At 34.7% G+C, this 18,977-nt stretch overlaps 1 protein-coding gene across 19 annotated transcripts; it reads left to right on the top strand.

The window, feature by feature from the left end:
* The first annotated feature begins 269 nt into the window (after window positions 1-269).
* On the top strand, window positions 270-11,431 carry LOC107228228 (protein arginine N-methyltransferase 7). Of its 19 annotated transcripts, none has more exons than XM_046739971.1 (13): window positions 270-418; window positions 1,672-1,737; window positions 2,662-2,747; window positions 3,945-4,125; window positions 4,207-4,356; window positions 5,170-5,391; window positions 5,525-5,763; window positions 5,835-5,964; window positions 6,506-6,732; window positions 7,952-8,162; window positions 9,559-9,906; window positions 9,975-10,150; window positions 10,534-11,431. In XM_046739971.1, the coding sequence occupies exons 3-13, from the start codon at window positions 2,716-2,718 to the stop codon at window positions 10,787-10,789; spliced, it is 2,172 nt and encodes a 723-aa protein (XP_046595927.1). In that variant the 5' UTR covers window positions 270-418; window positions 1,672-1,737; window positions 2,662-2,715; the 3' UTR covers window positions 10,790-11,431. The 19 variants fall into 19 exon arrangements, with proteins under 19 accessions (XP_046595927.1, XP_046595926.1, XP_046595928.1 ...); XM_046739970.1 differs by having other exon boundaries at window positions 2,652-2,747; XM_046739972.1 differs by having other exon boundaries at window positions 1,664-1,737.
* The last annotated feature ends 7,546 nt before the right edge of the window (window positions 11,432-18,977 follow it).

Below are 18,977 nucleotides of genomic sequence, written 5' to 3'. Positions count from 1 at the left end.
ATTGTTATTATAATCTTTTTTATACTAATGTTATTATAATCTTTTTCACCAGTTCATTTGTTCAGAACTTTTTTATTAGGTAGAGAGACATATTTAAATGATGTGTTTTCATCAAGAGTCAAACATAGTGGTCGCCGTCCTTGTAGTTGGGACCCTTTACTTTGTTGACGACGGCAGAGTAGACTGGTGGGCAACGTAAGAACTTCCTTGATCAGAAGCGTATGTAACAGGCTTATTTCGTTAGATCAGATTACTGAAATCACGTACGACTCTTAGAGCATATACTGTAAAATTGTACTGAAAATTAATGTAAAAGGAAAACGTCCCAGATCTCCAGTTTTCACGATTTTGGTCTAGGACTTTGGTTGAAAACACTGGTGGAGGATTTTGCATAGACGTTTTTGTTCAATTGTGACTGGTAAATTAGAGTAAAAATTTGGTTTTAGATAATAGTAAAATAAAACCTAATTTGTTAATGAAAATTTATTTCCATAAAATTTGTCATTACCAAATGTTTCTATTTCACAATTAAATTTTGCCGGGTTGATTCAGATCACAGGAGGCGTTTGTTTCTCCATCCGATGTTAGGTTGAATACACTGAGGTTAAATGTTACTCCGAAACAAATGATGAATTTTGAGATTTAACTTGCAAATATCTACTTATATACAGACACAATCGCTAATTAGATTTTGATAATCTGAGGTTATAAATGTCACGTGTATCCAATCTGTACATGTTATAAGCACAAAAAACTTCATGTCCGAATTTGAAACCTTTAAGCTCTGTAATTTAAATTTTTTGTATACGAACTTAGCCATGACCAGCTGTTTTGTTTGAATTTTGTTTGATTATTTATCCAGCTATTCGTGGTAACACTTCAAAGAAAAATTTGATAAGTTGCTTGTTTGAGTCACCTTTGTAATTTTATTACTCTTATTTATTAGAAAGTTGGCATTTTTCCCAATTATGTATACCTGTATCTTGAATTGCAATACGTGCATGAATTAATAAGCGACCAAACCCAATCACAGATTCTAATCTTATTGAGACATACCAGGCCCGAAGGTTCGAGATGCTCAGAAATTTTTTTATCTGAGCCACTTATACGTTATTTGTAAACTACTATTCATTATCACAGACAAATTACCAAGTTGAAACTTGTAACACGAATGTAACAATGTATTTCCAGAAAAACTCGTTATGTTGAAACTCGCTGAAGGTAGAGGTACCATTTGTCGCTAGTAGTGACCTTGTACGAGCCATGTCAAACATTTCAATTGTTACTAGTTCTAGGAATCTTCAATTATTTATTTAATCACAAATATTTTCTACAATAATTGTCAATGAAACTTTTGACCGCTCAATTGTTTTAAAATCAAATTCTGCAGCCATCTTATCTGACCAAACAATCTTGTGCATTTTTAGCCAGGCCTGCACTTTTATGCAATAGATATGATCGTACACGAATCAATTGATAGTCACGGTACATCTAAGGTAGTGAAAATAATACATCTACCATTGTCTAAAACTTAGTAACCTGTATTTAAAATAAAACATACTTATATTTTAGGAACTCATTTCAGTTCAATGTGGAAACTGGGATTTTTCATAGTAAATTAAAAACTTTCGAGAAATTTTTTCTGAAATACCTAATTATACAGTTTTTCAGAAATATTTTCAATGGATTGGTTCTTTTCCGGCAGTCAGCAAGTTCGCCCTCCATCTAGAATATGAGGTTAGATTTTTTAATGTCAAGTAATGATTTACAATAATCATCTATTCAATATTTTATGATTGCCTAAAATTCAGTAAATAATGAAGCAATACATACTCATACCCTGCCAGATTGACTTTCTCAAGTATTAGTAGAAAACTTAGTTTCTAAGCAAACTTAATTCATCGGAACTTCTGGGATATGACTGTTCTTAATGTTTCGTTCCGTTATCGTTACTAAGTTTCAAACCTTTTCCCTTTCTCTTTAAATTCATTATTTCATTACTATGCGTGTACAATAACACAGTTCCTTTGCAACAATGTTTCATTAATAAATTTGTTTTAATTCTAAGCAGACCCACTCTCCCCCATTAGGGCCGAAACGTCAATTCACATATTATTTTCTTTTCTCGACCATTGACACTTAAAAAACTTTGTATGTCACGGTAAATGTTGCTAGCATTTCCGATGAGTTATAAGATATTTATTTGTTGATCGTTCTATAGTGTTTTTTTCTTCAATGTTTATAAATTTTATATGTATTTTAATTACGTGTATAATTTCAAACACATGTTCGTAAGTCTTGTGTTTCTTGAATATCATTGCAATAAAGAATATCAAAAATCTATAGGCCATGTTGAAAACTGTTTTGTGTAATTTTTCCTTCTCGCTCTGTTCATATCTCTAGTTCCATTTCTGCGGTATTCGTGACGCTACTTAGATGTATGGATGTGTGCTATGTCTTTTCCTGTAGATATTAACCTGTCAAGTCATATAACCATATTTTCTGCACTGCTATACCACTTGCAGCCCTACTAGTTGTGTCTTTTGATGTCTTTATGAATAATGTCCCAGTTTTTGGCAATCATTTATAGGGGTATGCCATGTTATTACTCATTACTTATAGAGTCTGCATAACTTGATACTTCTACCTAGTGGATTTTAGGTAGTACTAGAGCAAGGAGAGGCATTCGTCATTGCATTAAGCAGCATAGAACAGATGCTGAAAACCGGAAAAATAAATGAAATAATGTAAGATGTCATTTTGCTCTGCCTAATTATATATTTAAAAAAATGTTTCAATACATAATCAAATTATGGATTTCACAAAGTGATAAAAAGTAACGATGCTTGATGCATGCTCGAATAGAATAGTAAGAATTTTTATAGGCGTGAATATCTATGATAACAATGTCGTATAAGACCGAATTTTGATCATCAGATTTGTTGTAATAATCGAAAACGTTAATTTATTTATAAATTATTATTTAAGGTGGTATGAAGGTTCATTTTGACCATATGAACTAGGTTGATTTTTTATCCATTTACTTTTAAACTTTTTACGACCAATCGTGATCGATTGAAATTTCAGGTATAAGCTCTAATTCTAAATGAAACGTTCAAATTGTTTTAAAAACATAACAATGAGATAGCAATTATGGATAGGTGAACACACAGGTTATGAAAATTCAATAACATGATTAGTGTACATGAAGTATCACTACCAAATAATGTTTGACTGTTGGGGCTTATGGTTGTGAACAAGATCACGACTATTGTATGATTTGAATGAAAACTAGGACTCTGCACGCCCATACATTGCGATCTCATTGGTATGTTGCCAGAAAAATTTTAATATTTCATTTGTGATCAATAATTTATAGAATGTAACTTGAATAAATATAACATTCCTCAGCCTCTAATGCCGAAAGTGAAGGCGGTCCAAGTTTGTAAAGTTAATTTAATGATGCATTTTTGGGAAAAGTTGCTATTTTTCTACTCTACATTTCTCTGAAATTTAGAAAACCATAATAAAACAAACCCTTCTCATAGTTTGAAAACTGAATACCTTCAGCTTCAGTCGAAGGTTGCTAAGCAGTGAATTTCATTTTAATATTTCGTTACTTCAATGTTACCAAAATCAATGTCACGAGTTGAATAGTTACGGAAATATAAGAAGTTGACGGAGCATGTAACTTGTTTTTTCACTATTTTTCTTTTATATTCAGCACATCCTATTCAATAATTTGAAATTTAGTTTCTTCATGGAAATCAATGTAAAATAGCGAAATCAGATTGATCTCAGCGATTTTTTCTCTGTTTGAGACATTCTCGAGCTAAAAGCGAGGGCTTATAACGTTTGTCTTAGAAAATGGAGTTTTCAAAATAACGGCTATTTCATGGACGTTGAAAATTGAATAAAATTTATATTTCATTTTTCTTTCACAGACGTTTTGCGGTAAGGCAGCTATCTCGAGGGACTGTGCGTAATAAAAACATGAGCGTCTTCACACAGAGCTTCAATCCAATGACAGGAACAATATGCTGGGAAGAGAAAGATCCGGATTATGATTATCACCAAGAAGTGGCGCGCTCAGCATTCGCAGATATGCTGCACGACAAAGAAAGGGTAATTAGTAGAACTAGCTGCATCAAAGTTGGCAAAAAATAAAGCATCGCTGTTTATTTATTACTTTTCTAATTTTTACAGAATGAAAAATATTGTGCTGCTTTAAAAGCAGCGATTGACAAAAAACATGCGTTAGGAAAAAAAGCTAACGTACTTGATATTGGGACTGGAACAGGCCTGCTCTCAATGATGGCTGCCAAATGTGGGGCTGATACAATAACTGCGTGTGAGGTAAATACCTGCTTTTCACAGATCGGTAATGCAAACGGAAACGAGTTTAGGCCACATTTTTTATCTGATTTTACCTGTAATTTATAAGTTATTAAATAGTTGTGAAAAACTCTATAAACAATCATTCAACAAACATGGTGTCGAGTGTTTTGTAACTTTAGTTTGCTAGTGCCACTGTAAATGCTCAATCAATATGTATTACTTCCAATATTTCAGGTCTAGGTGCATGCAGTGCTAAATATTAACGAAAATTATATTGACCTTACAAGTATATTGAGTCTCATAAAAACTCATTACTGTAAATTCTAATTTGAATATGAAACAAGTGATCTTCTATGGGTTCCCTAGTGTTGTTATTAAAAAATTAACTATAAAAAGTCTTTGTTACCATTGCCAGCTTGAAAGTCAATGACTGATGACTTGATAGTTGTTGACCATCGATGAACCCCATTTACATCAAATTTGTTTGAATAGAAGACTTAAATTAGACAAAATTGGATAATGCAATCACTATCTCATGATTCTGGAAGTCGAAAAAGTCTGCTGACATCAAATCTGATTTAAAATAAAAACACTAATAATTCACCATTTCGTATCGTTAAATTGAATTTTTAACAACTTCATTCTGGCAAAACAAAATTAGTCTTTGCTACATTAAAAGATTCACTATAAATATATATGCTTAAATATCAGCTGAAATTGCTGAAAAATATAATGCCATTTCTGCTGCGTCGACAAAATCTCCATCAAAATTTAACATCTTATTTGGTGAAAGTATAAGTGTCAATTAATTGGTACAGACAAAATTTTCAGGCATTTAAACCAATGGCAGAATGTGCAATTAAAATAATCGAAGATAACGGATATGCGGATAAGATTAAATTGATTTTCAAACGATCAACAGAGATGACTGTTGGAATAGGCGGAGATATGCCAAATCGTGCCAACATTTTAGTTACTGAGGTTTTTGATACTGAATTAATCGGGGAAGGCGCATTATCCACATTTCGACATGCTCACAAGGTTTTGCTGGATGTAAGTATTATTGAGATTAAAAGTTGAACAATCAGAGAACACATTTTCAAGTAGATCAGTTAACATTCAGAAAATGCTGCTGACCTCTCTTATCATCAAGCTCTGTAGTATTAAAATATATTATTGAATTCAGAACGACAGTATAGTTATTCCACATAGCGGCACAGTCTGGGCTCAAGTTGTTGACAGCGAACTGGTATGTGCTTGGAACAGGATAGAACCAGTTTTGAATTCTACTGGTGATAAAATCCTTGTTGATACTCCAACTGTCACTAGATCATGCAGCGGTGCTGCTGCAGTCCATGATTTACAGCTTAGTCAGTTGCCACGTGACTCATTCAAACTTTTGACCAAACCTTTGGCAGTCTGCAGGTACTTGATAAATTAGAAGTTGAGAAAGTGATTATTCATTTTCATGCGTCGTGTTTCCATCTCATTTTTAGATTCGATTGGTCTGATGTAGCAACCCTTCAACTGTCAGAAAGCTTCAGTCATAAAACTAAATCCATTGCAGCAGGCACTGCGCATGCAGTATTTATGTGGTGGGATTTGAAGATGGATACCGAGGGGCAGGTATTATTATATATGGTGTAATATTGACAAAAAACATTAGTTTGGTGTCCCCTGCTAATTCATTGCAACTATCTATGTTGTAGAGCATAGAAAACTGAAGGATACGTATTTTTTTATTGGAACAAAAACGATTTTATGGGTGAAAACGACCCCCGAAGATGGGCACCCAATGGGGTGATTTCTTGATGCGCTTGATGTGTTTGAACGAAACCAATGTTGAAATGTTTCTATTGATGAATAAAATATTTCAGTGTTAGCTTCACCCATATACATTCAGCGCTTCTATCTGAAGATGAGCAACTACCCTATTGGGTGCCCATTTTTGGGGGTTGCTTTTTCCCTTTGAACCGTTTTCTACTGATAAAAAAAAATACGTATCTTGTAGTTTTCAAGGCTCTACTACATTGGTGACTTGCAACAAAATTGGCAGAGAACACGAAACTGATGTTCCTTGTGAGAGTGTTTGTGGGTAAAAAAATTGTCGTGGGTTGTGGGGAACAAATTTACATTCTGTGCAGTAACATAGCAATCATCGATTTAGATACTTTTAAGCTGTGCACCAGTTTGGGAACATCCAGATGTGAAGTTAGAGTTGAATCATGGAAAGAGCACAGTTGAATTGAATGAAAAAATTCCATGGAGAGATCATTGGATGCAAGCAGTTTATTACCTATCACCGGCGTATGAAATTTGCTCTGGACAAGAATTAACGTTGGTCACTTCTCATGACGAATATTCTTTCTGGTATCACCTGAATGACGGATCAAGGTTAATAATCATATTACTTAAATATGTGAGGTATTCCACGTGATCTTGTTGTGGTAAAACCTTGCCTCTATCACAATCTGTTCGATCTTAGTGAAATGTTAGTGCTAGTTGGTCGGAGTTTGTACTTGTACAGTACCTGATATGATTTACTTAAAAATCAAGAGTCTGAGTTACAATTTTTGCAATAATCAAACATGGTTGATCACACTAAAGTTCACTATGGAGTAACTTTTTCACCAGAGATGTGCAACGAATCACATAGGCATCAGAATGGTCTGAAAAATTATAAATACCAGTTTTTTTTCGATATTTTGAAAGGCTATTTTTTTCTACCCAATATTTTACAGTATATTCTCCTGTTAGTGTTCGTAAATTTGATTGTGAGCTGGGATTTTGGTTAAAAGCTATGATGTGTTTGCCTTGCAGTTTTCGGAAAAATACATCGTACGTCATATGGTTGTCAGCTTCCTATTAAGTACTACTGAAACTGTAACTCATATTCTGTCATAAAATTATTGATTATAATTTTTTTGTATATTGACTTCATAGTTTTGGAATATTCATTACAAATTCTACGAAGATACGGTGTCATCCAACCAAGGATCTAACATTTTTTGTGAAGATTGGAAAACAATAATATTTTCCTATAATTTCTACACAAAATCCTGCCGATGATAAAATTCACACACTGTCCTACACTAATCAGAGAATATACATGAAATTTCGAGCCAAACAATGTCTTACGTTTTGGAAAATCGAAAAACCTAATATTTCAAATATCATTCTAGCAAATCACACATGCAATGTCAAACAAAATTAGTGGTGATTCATTCACGGAAATACATTTTCTGACTTTATTGTTGTGTAGAACATTTTTTTTTTTTATATATTTGTGTACGGCATTGCATGTAAAATTGCGCAATCTGCAGCATTTCCACGTCAACGATGCACAAATAATAGTCAAAATGAGTGACACTTTCCTCGGTCGGTTAAAGTTGACTAATGCAGTCTTTCGAGGCAGAATTTGTGCGTAAGAAAAAGTGTAAAAATTTCAATAAATTATCAAACACAATGTACTTAATATGCTGCATCCAAGAATTCTTGTATCAAGCTACGAACGATTCATATCTCAAGAATAGGAAGATAACATTAATCTTTGAATGCAAATCTGTTCAAAAAATTAGAAAGTAGGGCTAATCTGTTATTTATTTGACTACAGTATGGACGAAGTCAACTATCAGCGACCAATATGTGAGTGTTTCGTACACTTGGCCTACTCGAGAACACGAATAGGGCAATTGAATGATAAGAAGCGCAATAAAAAGTACATACAAGCATTAGAAAAAAGGATCACGTCAGATTCTGTATGCTTGTGTTTGTCAGACAATTGCTTGCTAGGTTTAGCTGCAGCTAAACTTGGATCAAAGAAGGTGAGTGAAAACGAACATGAAAATGCTTGGAAAATATCTCTGATAAATTATTAGACTGAATCCATCTCAAACCATGCCGGCCAGCAGAATTATATTCCATAATTATACATAACTGATGTACGTGCTTCCTCCAAAACCCAACAAATTTGCAAAATTGCAAAAAATATAGCTAGCTGAAAAAAAAGTCTTTTTTCAGAAAAAGCCTAGTTTTGATTTTTCGGAAAACTTAGTATGTTTGGTAGGGAGTATACACTATCTACCCTATGAATGGCAATGTGGATTTATTATTAATCGAGATATCGATTTTATTCTTATTTATCTAATTATTTTCATTTGGCAGCTATATTTACATGGTCAGATACGCTCCTGAGTAGTGTAAGGAATAAGAAGGCCTCCTCCATTGAATATGATTCAATTCTGCATTTCCCTGCAGATGTGAATTCCTGCGCAAACAATATAATAACAGTTTTTGAATTTCGTAGAAGCATTTTTGAATCGATTCACTACTTGTTATCGCATGTGAAATTTATTTTTCATTCCGAATATTTTTTAACAAACACAAGAAGTCTAGATTTGTTTGCTACAATTATCTTATTTTATCATTCTTTCCGATTCTACAAAATGGAACATTAGTTTTTATTCTTTTCTTTGTGTTTTGATTATCAAATTGGTAATTTTTTTTTTTCAATTTTTATATTTTTTGCAATTCTACAAATTTCTTTGATATTTGATTCAACAAAGTGTCAGATTTTACATATTCCAAAACAAGAATTTTTAGAAAAGCTCAAAACTTACGAAATAGCGGTTATTTTTCGGAAATTGTACGATAAATATTAGTCTATATTTACCTTAAATTCTTCAAAAATCGTTATCAGGCGCAAAAAATTGATGTGGGTCATAATAAAATATACTTATGCTCTTATTTTGGGTGAGGAAATCATAGTTCAGTTACAAGCAATTGTGGAATATGACCTGCGCTGTCCTGTATGATTTGAGATGGAATCAGCCATGATCACACTTCAGTGAAACAAAATAAGATCGTTAACAGAAAAAAAAGAATAAACGTATTTTTAAATCGAAATATTTGGTTCAATAAACAAACCTATGAGTCTTTATCAAAAAGAGAATTTTCACAACAGCAAAATATATATAATTTTCTAAAATAATTATAAATATTTATAAATAACAAATATTTGATGTCTCACTGTATCAATTCCTAGATGCAAATTAAATCATATCTCAGGTGTGGATGGTTGAAATTTTGTTTTTTCAAGTGGATTTCGTTTTATGACCAGTACTGTCATAATAAAAATTCTGGAGTAGATCTAGAATTCTGTGACGTGCCCTAAAAATTTAGTTTTTGACTAACACACTAATTATACTAATCAATTCACAGGTTATCATTTTTGAGAGTAACGGTCTCTCCCACAGAGCGATGGAAATGTTTGTGAAGGCTAATGGTCTGTCTGAGAAAGTTCGCATTGTTAATTCAAAAGATGATTTGAATCCAGATGATGGAGTGAACTTAATTTTTGGCGAACCTAACTTTGTTACTTCCATTCTCGCATGGGATAACATATACTTTTGGCATCTGAGTTCGAGATATCCAAAGCACATTGCACGCATACCATCGGCAGTTACCGTCAGAGCTGTTGCAGTAGAATTCAAAGATTTACACAAGATTCGTGCACCAGTTAGAAAATGCGAAGGATTTGATATGTCTAGGTTTGATGAACTTGTTCAGGTACTGATGAAATAATTAATTCATTGACTGCATAGTTTGAGCTCTACTGTAATTTAAATTGGTAATAGGAGCAATTTTTACAGGTTTCTAGTGATATAAGCGATAATCAGATAGAAGCACATCCTCTTTGGGAATATCCGGGACAGGCTTTGACGGCTCCTTTCACCGTTGTAGAATTGCACCTTGACAGAAATATAGATCATCAGCCTGATATTCAAAATTCTGATACAGCTTTCATAGCATGGTAGGTTTTTTTAAATTCCAATATCTATTATATTTTTTATGGAATTTCCCTCAAAGTTTCCTGTGCCGCTTTACGGTTGTCTAGTAAATCCTCAAGTCTAAACCGCACGTTTCAGAAACAGAATACTGAAATTTCTATTGTATGAAATAGGTAATATTCCCACAGATATGCTTACTTCTCCCATCATACTTTTCTACAATAAAACTGCAATTGCAAACATTGTCCAATCGATCATTTCAAAATATATGTCTTCACGATATTTAAATTGATATTTTCATTGAATGCTGTTTCAATGTGGCATTGTTTGCCATAAAAAAATATCGGCAGCTTATCTTATTAAAATGATTCGACACAATCATTATTGCTTGCCAATCTAATTGCAGTACTGGAAATTGCAATGGAGTTGCGTTATGGGTTGACTGGACTCTGGATGCGTCAACTGAGGTCAGTACAGGTCCAATAAAAGATATTGTTCCTGGTTCTAACATATCTTGGGATCCATACACGCGACAAGGTGTTTTTCTTCCGAGAAAGAATTTTGCGGTTACAAGAAATGACCTTTTGCAATGGTCTGTGCACTTTTCCCCAATCAGTGGTGCTGTACAGTTTACGTTTAAAATTACAATGGGAGATAATTAATATTAATGTACACCAAATATATTTAATTTTTTTTTTCTTCTCAACCAAAATTCAATTTACGTTTTGTTTCCCTTCATTTATATTTTTAATTTCCCCTTCCCTCACTGAAAGACGAGACAGTACTGTACTTAAATACATCTGATGCTTTCCACATGAAACCCGACAAAATTTTAAAATCGAATTTTTGATTTGTTATATTTTTTCCATCTCAATCTGCCTATTGAAAAGAGCATTCCTGATTTCTTCGAAATTTTTATCTCAATTTGTACTTTACAAATTATAAAAATTTCCTGGCTCAACTTTTTAGTTGGATATAACTTGCCAACGAAAAGAGATATTGATTGAATTCTAAACCCGTTTTTCCGTCTTGAATCATAGATTCACAGAACAATTTCAAAAAATTATACCTCCTCAATTGTATTGTATTGTATGTTAGAAGGGGGTAACCAGGCGCTCAGTCCTGCTGGACCATATACCTCCTCAAGATCACAAACTAAATCACTTACAAATAAATAGTATGTACCAATGTAACGAGTAATCGACCCATAATGATACTTGGCTTAAAAGTTATGAATAAACCAATACTTTTCACGATATTTTTCTCAAGAAAATAAAAACGTGACAATCGTGTTGAAAAACCAATTTGTTTTACATCAAAATTCAATCAAGTTCATGATTTCAAGGGGGGGGGACTGCACTCCAAAATTGACCCTACCTAATATTGGGCATACGGAGCTGTCGATTTATTTTCTGGCCATGTTTCTCGATAGAAATAACCATCTGAAACGGGAAATTGATTCCATAAGCAGTTTTCAAAATTTTTATTTTTGAAAAAATGAGTATATCGAAAATCCAATACGATTGATTGTTCAGAACCGTCTTCTGAACATGTAAAAAAATCGGCAAAACTTAATCTTCACAATTGTGGGAGGAGATGAATTTTAGAGGAATCATTTTATGAGATAAATGTACGTCGAGAACTGTGATAGCATACTCATTCATGGAAAATAATGAAAGATGTTTATTACCTATATCATGCGCGCTTCCAGCTTTTATGAGATATATTTGACCGTCCTTGAACGTGAGTGCAGATATACTATACCTTGTTAGTTGTTATGTATTTCTGAAGCGGCAGTTGCACGAGGAGAGGAGCCAGGTCCTCATTTGGGGCATGTTGACACACCAGTGAAAGAAATATATCTGAAAAGAATCCTATCTATATACAAGAGATTGTCCGATGTTTCATTGTTGGAACGCTGCTCATCGTGTCGGACCCAAAATGCAAACAAAAGTTTCCACAGCGTGATCTGGCGGAAGTGTAGACTACATGTGGAAACAGCGGTAGCTGAAGCAATTTTAGAATTGAACAAGGGGTGTGTTGCCATGATGATGAAAAATGCACTATTTTGCTGCTCGCTTGGAAAAACAGCTTATTGCCTCGCACAGCAGCGGAATAGAAAGAGAATAAGTCGGTTTCACAATCGACGCAACAACGGTTGAATTCTATAGGCGTACACGTCGTCTCATCAAATTGGCTCAGATAAGATGGCAAGAAAAATTCTGTCAAAATTAAGGTCCTATGTATGGGCCTTTTAACTCTTATCGACAATATCGTTGATGACATTTATTTTGTTATTAATTTACTTTTCTGAAGTTATATAATCTATTTTACGTTGATGTATAATTACAAATTACAATTATAAAATTTTTTTCGACAAAAAATTCCTTAAAAATTCATCTTCTCTCACAATTGTGAAGATTAAGAATTGCAAATTTTTTTACATGTTCAGAAGACGGTTATGAACTATCAATCATATTGGATTTTCGATGTATTCATTTTTTGAAAATAGAATGTTTGAAAACTGCCTAAAATGATGAAATCAATTTCCCGTTTCAGATGGTTATTTCTATCGAGAAACATAGCCATAAAATAAATCGACAGCTCTGTATGCCTAATATTAGGTAGGGTCAGTTTTGGAGTGCAGCCCCCCCTCCCCCTGCCACTAAAGAGGTGTATTTTCTGCCTACAGTCGGACCTCTAGTCCAGGGCATTTAGATCAAAATCAGCCGGAATAGAGAAATTTTTGGAGACAGCAGATATCGAGATGCGGTTTTCTGCATTGTGTTCAGGAAGGTCCCAGGAAAAAAGTCTATATCGTCTGGTGGGGCCATTTTTCGAAAAATGCATTTTGCAATTGCATAATTACTTGCAATATTATGAGAACGACTGGAAACTCGGAAATCGTTACTCGGGGGTTTTTGGGGATGCTGAATTCAATTCTGGCGTTAGAATTATCCGGGGGCGTTCGGGGGTGGCTCTGCGGGGCCACCCGGGGGGTGATTGGGGGAAAAATTGCAGCGTCCATGGAAACAGATGAAAATCGTTACTCGTGGGTTTTCGGGGATGCTGAATTCAATTCTGGCATTAGAATTATCGGGGGGTATAAATTATAAACATTTTAATTTAATCTTGAATCATATTACATATATTATAAACAAATTGCTTCCGGTTGCTCTACGGGAAAGGTAATGGAGAAAGTAAAAAATCACAAATTATGAAAATAACACTTTACTTAAATGATAAATCGTAGGAGTTTCTATTAATATTGAATTTGGCATCCCCAAAAACCCCCGAGTAACGATTTTCGTTTGTTTTCATGGACGCTGCAATTTTCCCCCCAATCACCCCCCGGGCGACCCCGCAGAGCCACCCCCGAACGCCCCCGGATAATTCTAACGCCAGAATTGAATTCAACATCCCCAAAAACCCCCGAGTAACGATTTCAGAGCGATTTTTCCGAGTTTCCAGACGTTCTCATAATATTGCAAGTAATTATGCAATTGCAAAATGCATTTTTCGAAAAATGGCCCCACCAGACGATATAGACTTTTTTCCTGGGACCTTCTTGAACACAATGCAGAAAACCGCATCTCGATATCTGCTGTCTCCAAAAATTTCCGATTTATTTCCTATCTTCCCTGGACTACTCGATTCTACGGACCTGGATTCTGCGGTTCTCCGCCCCTATTGTAAAAGAGGGAGTAGGCGGGATCTATGGAAGGGATCTGATATAGCGCTGGGATTGGTTCTGTGGAAACCTCGATTTTGTCGATTTTGTAGAATCGAGTCCCGAGTTCTCCGTAGAATTCAGATCCGACTGTATTTTTTTATATTACTTTCAATCTATAAATCGAGACGAAGAAAATGTGTTTTGGATTTTTTCAATACCTTTTTTTCGTTCTTGTAAATGGAAGAACTGGAAGAACTGAAACTGGAAGTAACTGGAGAACAAATTAAAATGAGAATTTCTGAAAAATTAGGAATGCTTCTTTCCTTTGGCAGATTCAAATACGAAAAACAAAGTATTAATTGTGAACTGGTGACTGAACGAAAATTCATTAAAACTTAGTTTTTGAAATAGTTTGTTAGCGTTTCAATCGTACTTATCTGAACATATGAGGTACAAAAAATTTTCTGACGAAACTGTTCGATGATTATTTCACAATTGAACAGCGTCACGGTCTTACATACAGGGCATACAGGTCTGGTAACTCCGGCACTTTTGAGTGGTAGGGGGTATCACCGTTAGTGAGGCACACGGTCTTGTTTCCTATCTATCCGCTAGGGGCGCCATTGGCCCGGGGTATGATAGATATAGATATATACCGATAAGATGACCTGCTCATCGAAGTTTTTGACAGTTCATAACTCAGTGTAAAGTGTGTAAACGGTGGATCATCTACACAAGATCTCAAGCTGTCTCAAAAGTTGTGAGCCCTCGCTTGATGTTTATGGATTTTATTGACTTAAATATTTGAGGATTCCGTTAAAATAAAACAATTATCACGCCCGCCATGGAATGCTAGTGAACGTCTCAATCATTTTTTCTTCGCATCTTTCTTCATTTTTGAGTGTTATTCAGGATTGTTGATTCCGAAAAATCAGTTGTTCAGATCTGATTTATGATTGGCTTACCCCGAGGGGGCAGCGCTGCAGACGGCGAAGACGAGAACCACGGTTTTGCCTCATTATCTCAGTCATTCCCCACCCTACTAATTACCAGACTTGTATGTAAGACCGTGAACAGCGTGAAAGTAGCAACTCAGGAGCCCGAACACCGCATCAGAGATGAGTAGGGAGATATCCAACGCTCGGCTTTTCGTGATACCAGCTAGGTTGGAGCGTCGACGTGACACCTAGGCGGCCACGCACCGAAGGTGGCCCATTTCCGACCTGACACCTAGGCGGCCATGCACCGAAGGTGGCCCACAATCGTGCATATATAGATATACTCGGTCGCTCGAGCAAGCGGTTGCCAATCGCATCCTTGTCCCCGCTCGCACAGATATTTCCAGGAATGCAAGAATTGGGATTTTTTTGTTTCAATTATGAATGTCAGCGAATAAAAGTATCTCCAGATTTGATAAATTTTGGATTCAATTAGCGGACGCTGAACCAAAATGATTAACCATTCCCAGCCCCAATACTTTTTTTTTTTTTTTTTTTAATAAATATTATTTTTTTATTGATATGAAAATATGTGACGCCTGGTGTTCTCGAATATTTGTACACGCAGTCTATGGAAAAATATACGAAGCCAGCTCGATAACATTTATGCAAAATGTGCAAAGGGCAAGTGGTTGGGGGAAATTTTTTTTTTCTCGAACTGAATCTTCCAGAGAACCATCAGCGAATTTCAAGCAAGCTCCATAAACATACCGAGCAAACGCGCGATCACGGACGTAGCTGTGGTGTGGCTGAGTGGATACCACATGAGGATGAATTTTCAATCACAGGTTTTTGCGCAAAGTTTTTCTGTATTTAAGTTAATTACTGCTACCTTTTCTATAATACTGCATTCAAGTCTTAAACAAAACACTAAAAAATAAGTTGACCACTTGATGTAAAACAAAATGTTAGATTGAGTTTAAAATTTGAGCCGGAGTTACATAAACTAAGATAATTACAAGTGCAACATTGTAAATATTGTACATTTATTGTTCATCTAAATAAATATGGTTGTCTCCTCAAAAAAAAAAAAAAACATGAGGATGGAGTGATGCGGGACACGGGTTCGATCGCAGTTCACTCTTTTTTTTTTTTTTTTTTTTAAATTCAATCCCGGCTTTTTTTTGTATTTTCGGAGAGAAAAAAACAAATCAAAGAAAGAAAATTTCGAGAGCCGGTCGATTTTTTCCTTCTTTCCTTTCGCTTTTTTTTACTGAACCCACCTTTTTTGTAGTGGGGGTAACCCTGAAGAGAACAAATAATTGAAACAATAAAATTCCGAGAGCGAATCGATTTGTTCCCCGTTTTTGGCGCCTCTTTTTTGACAAGGAAAAGTTTTGACAGTAATGAAAAATAGAGATTACTAAACGCAAATGTATTGTTTTTTAATAACACCGGACCACAAAAAAAAAGTGGCCTGTACTTTTGACCGGACCTACCTATCTTTATGTATTTTGACGCGCTGAATCCGAATCTGAAGTCAGTTTTGCCCGTACACCCTCAAAATTTTGAGTAAATTGCAAAAAACCATAAAAATCGCCAAAAATTAGCATTTTTGGTAAGAAAAAAATTTATCGAACTATAGACCAAGTATGATTTTTATGCATTTTGGTCCGCTAAACCCAAATCTGAAGTTTATTCAACCATAAGCCTTTTAAAATTTAATTGGGCCGGTGTTATTAAAAAACAATACATTTGTTTTTAGTAATCTCTATTTTCCATTACTGTCAAAACTTTTCCTTATTAAAAAAAAACGCCCATTTTATATCAGTCTTGACGAGCATTTCTTAAGAAGTTTGAGAGATGCGAGATCGGAATGACAAAATTATTTCAGTAGCAACAGTGTATGGACCCCTCTCCTTTTCTGATATTGGCAGCCAGTTAAGAGGCTTCACAGTGTTCAGTTTAGTGCCAGCAGCTCTCGAGGTAGCAAGATGGTAAGTGAATCACATAATTATTTTACATGTATGGAAAAACCGGCAGGTTTGACGATCGTCTATATACTTTATAGATTAAGAAGAGAAAAAAAGGGAAGGACCTGTAGTCGTATTTCATACTTTATTTAATTTAATTTTAAAAAAACATCTCTAATTTTTTCAGATTTTCATTTCGAGTTCTTAGTGGCCTTATGTGATTTTCTTTTTAATCAGAAAAAAAGGTAATTTTATGATATCCGGAATCTCGCCTATTGACAGTGGTCTCAGATAGGAAATATCCTCAGGATTAGGGAAAAAATAATTAAAGAAATCCCACCTGTGCGCAAAATTGTTAAGAATCGATTTGAATACCAAAAAATTAAGGAAATTTGGAAATTGAGGAAAATCTTTTCCAAAAAGAAAAAATGATCGAAAATGTGTACTATATTCTTGGGCACTAGAATGGAATTCCCCACACATCTTCTTCCTATACAACGAAAAATAAAAACGTCTGACAATTCAAGGAAAATTAAATAAAGTATAAAATACGACTACAGGTCCTTCCCTTTTTTTCTCTTCTTAATCTATAAAGTATATAGACGATCGTCAAACCTGCCGGTTTTTCCATACATGTAAAATAATTATGTAATTCACTTACCATCTTGCTACCTCGAGAGCTGCTGGCACTAAATTGAACACTGTGAAGCCTCTTAACTGGCTGCCAATATCAGAAAAGGAGAGGGGTCCATACACTGTTGCTACTGAAATAATTTTGTCGTTCCGATCTCGCATCTCTCAAACTTCTTAAGAAATGCTCGTCAAGACTGATATAAAATGGGCGTTTTTTTTTAATAAGGAAAAGTTTTGACAGTAATGGAAAATAGAGATTACTAAAAACAAATGTATTGTTTTTTAATAACACCGGCCAAATTAAATTTTAAAAGGCTTATGGTTGAATAAACTTCAGATTTGGGTTTAGCGGACCAAAATGCATAAAAATCATACTTGGTCTATGGTTCCATAAATTTTTTTCTACCAAAAATGCTAATTTTTGGCGATTTTTATGGTTTTTTGCAATTTACTCAAAATTTTGAGGGTGTACGGGCAAAACTGACTTCAGATTCGGATTGAGCGCGTCAAAATACATAAAGATAGGTAGGTCCGGTCAAAAGTACAGGCCACTTTTTTTTTTGTGGGCTGGTGTTATTAAAAAACATTTGCGTTTAGTAATCTCTATTTTCCATTACTGTCAAAACTTTTCCCTGTCAAAAAAGAGGCGCCAAAAACGGGGAACAAATCGATTCGCTCTCGGAATTTTATTGTTTCAATTATTTGTTCTCTTCCGGGTTACCCCCACTACAAAAAAGGTGGATTCAGTAAAAAAAAGCAAATGGAAAGAAGGAAAAAATCGACCGGCTCTCGAAATTTTCTTTCTTTGATTTGTTTTTTTCTCTCCGAAAATACAAAAAAAAAAACGAGTGAACTGCGATCGAACCCGTGTCTCGCATCACTCCATCCTCATTTTTTTTTTTTTTTTGAGGAGGAAACTATATTTATTTAGATGAACATTAAATGTTCAATATTTACAATATTGCATTTATAATTATCTTAGTTTATGTAACTCCGGCTTAAATTTTAAACTCAATCTAACATTTTGTTTTAGATCAAGTGGTCAACTTATTTTTTAGTGTTTTGTTTAAGACTTGAATGCAGTATTATAGAAAAGGCAGCAGTAATTAACTTAAATACAGGAAAACTTCGCGCAAAAACCTGTGACTGAAAATTCATCCTCATGTGGTATCCACTAAGCCACACCACAGCTACGTCCGTGATCGCGCGTTTGCTCGGTATGTTTATGGAGCTTGCTTGGAATTCGCTGATGGTTCTCTGGAAGATTCAGTTCGAGAAAAAAAAAATTTCCCCCAACCACTTGCCCATTGCACATTTTGCATAAATGTTATCGAGCTGGCTTCGTTTATTTTTCCATAGACTGCGTGTACAAATATTCGAGAACACCAGGCGTCACATATTTTCACATCAATAAAAAAATAATATTTATTAAAAAGAAAAAAAAAAAAGTATTGGGGCTGGGAATGGTTAATTATTTTGGTTCAGCGTCCGCTAATTGAATCCAAAATTTATCAAATCTGGAGATACTTTTATTCGCTGACATTCATAATTGAAACAAAAAAATCCCAATTCTTGCATTCCTGGAAATATCTGTGCGAGCGGGGACAAGGATGCGATTGGCAACCGCCTGCTC

Source organism: Neodiprion lecontei, chromosome 5 (genome assembly GCF_021901455.1).
Source record: "Neodiprion lecontei isolate iyNeoLeco1 chromosome 5, iyNeoLeco1.1, whole genome shotgun sequence".
Taxonomy (NCBI): domain Eukaryota; kingdom Metazoa; phylum Arthropoda; class Insecta; order Hymenoptera; family Diprionidae; genus Neodiprion; species Neodiprion lecontei.
This window is presented reverse-complemented; position numbering and strand designations above follow the sequence as displayed.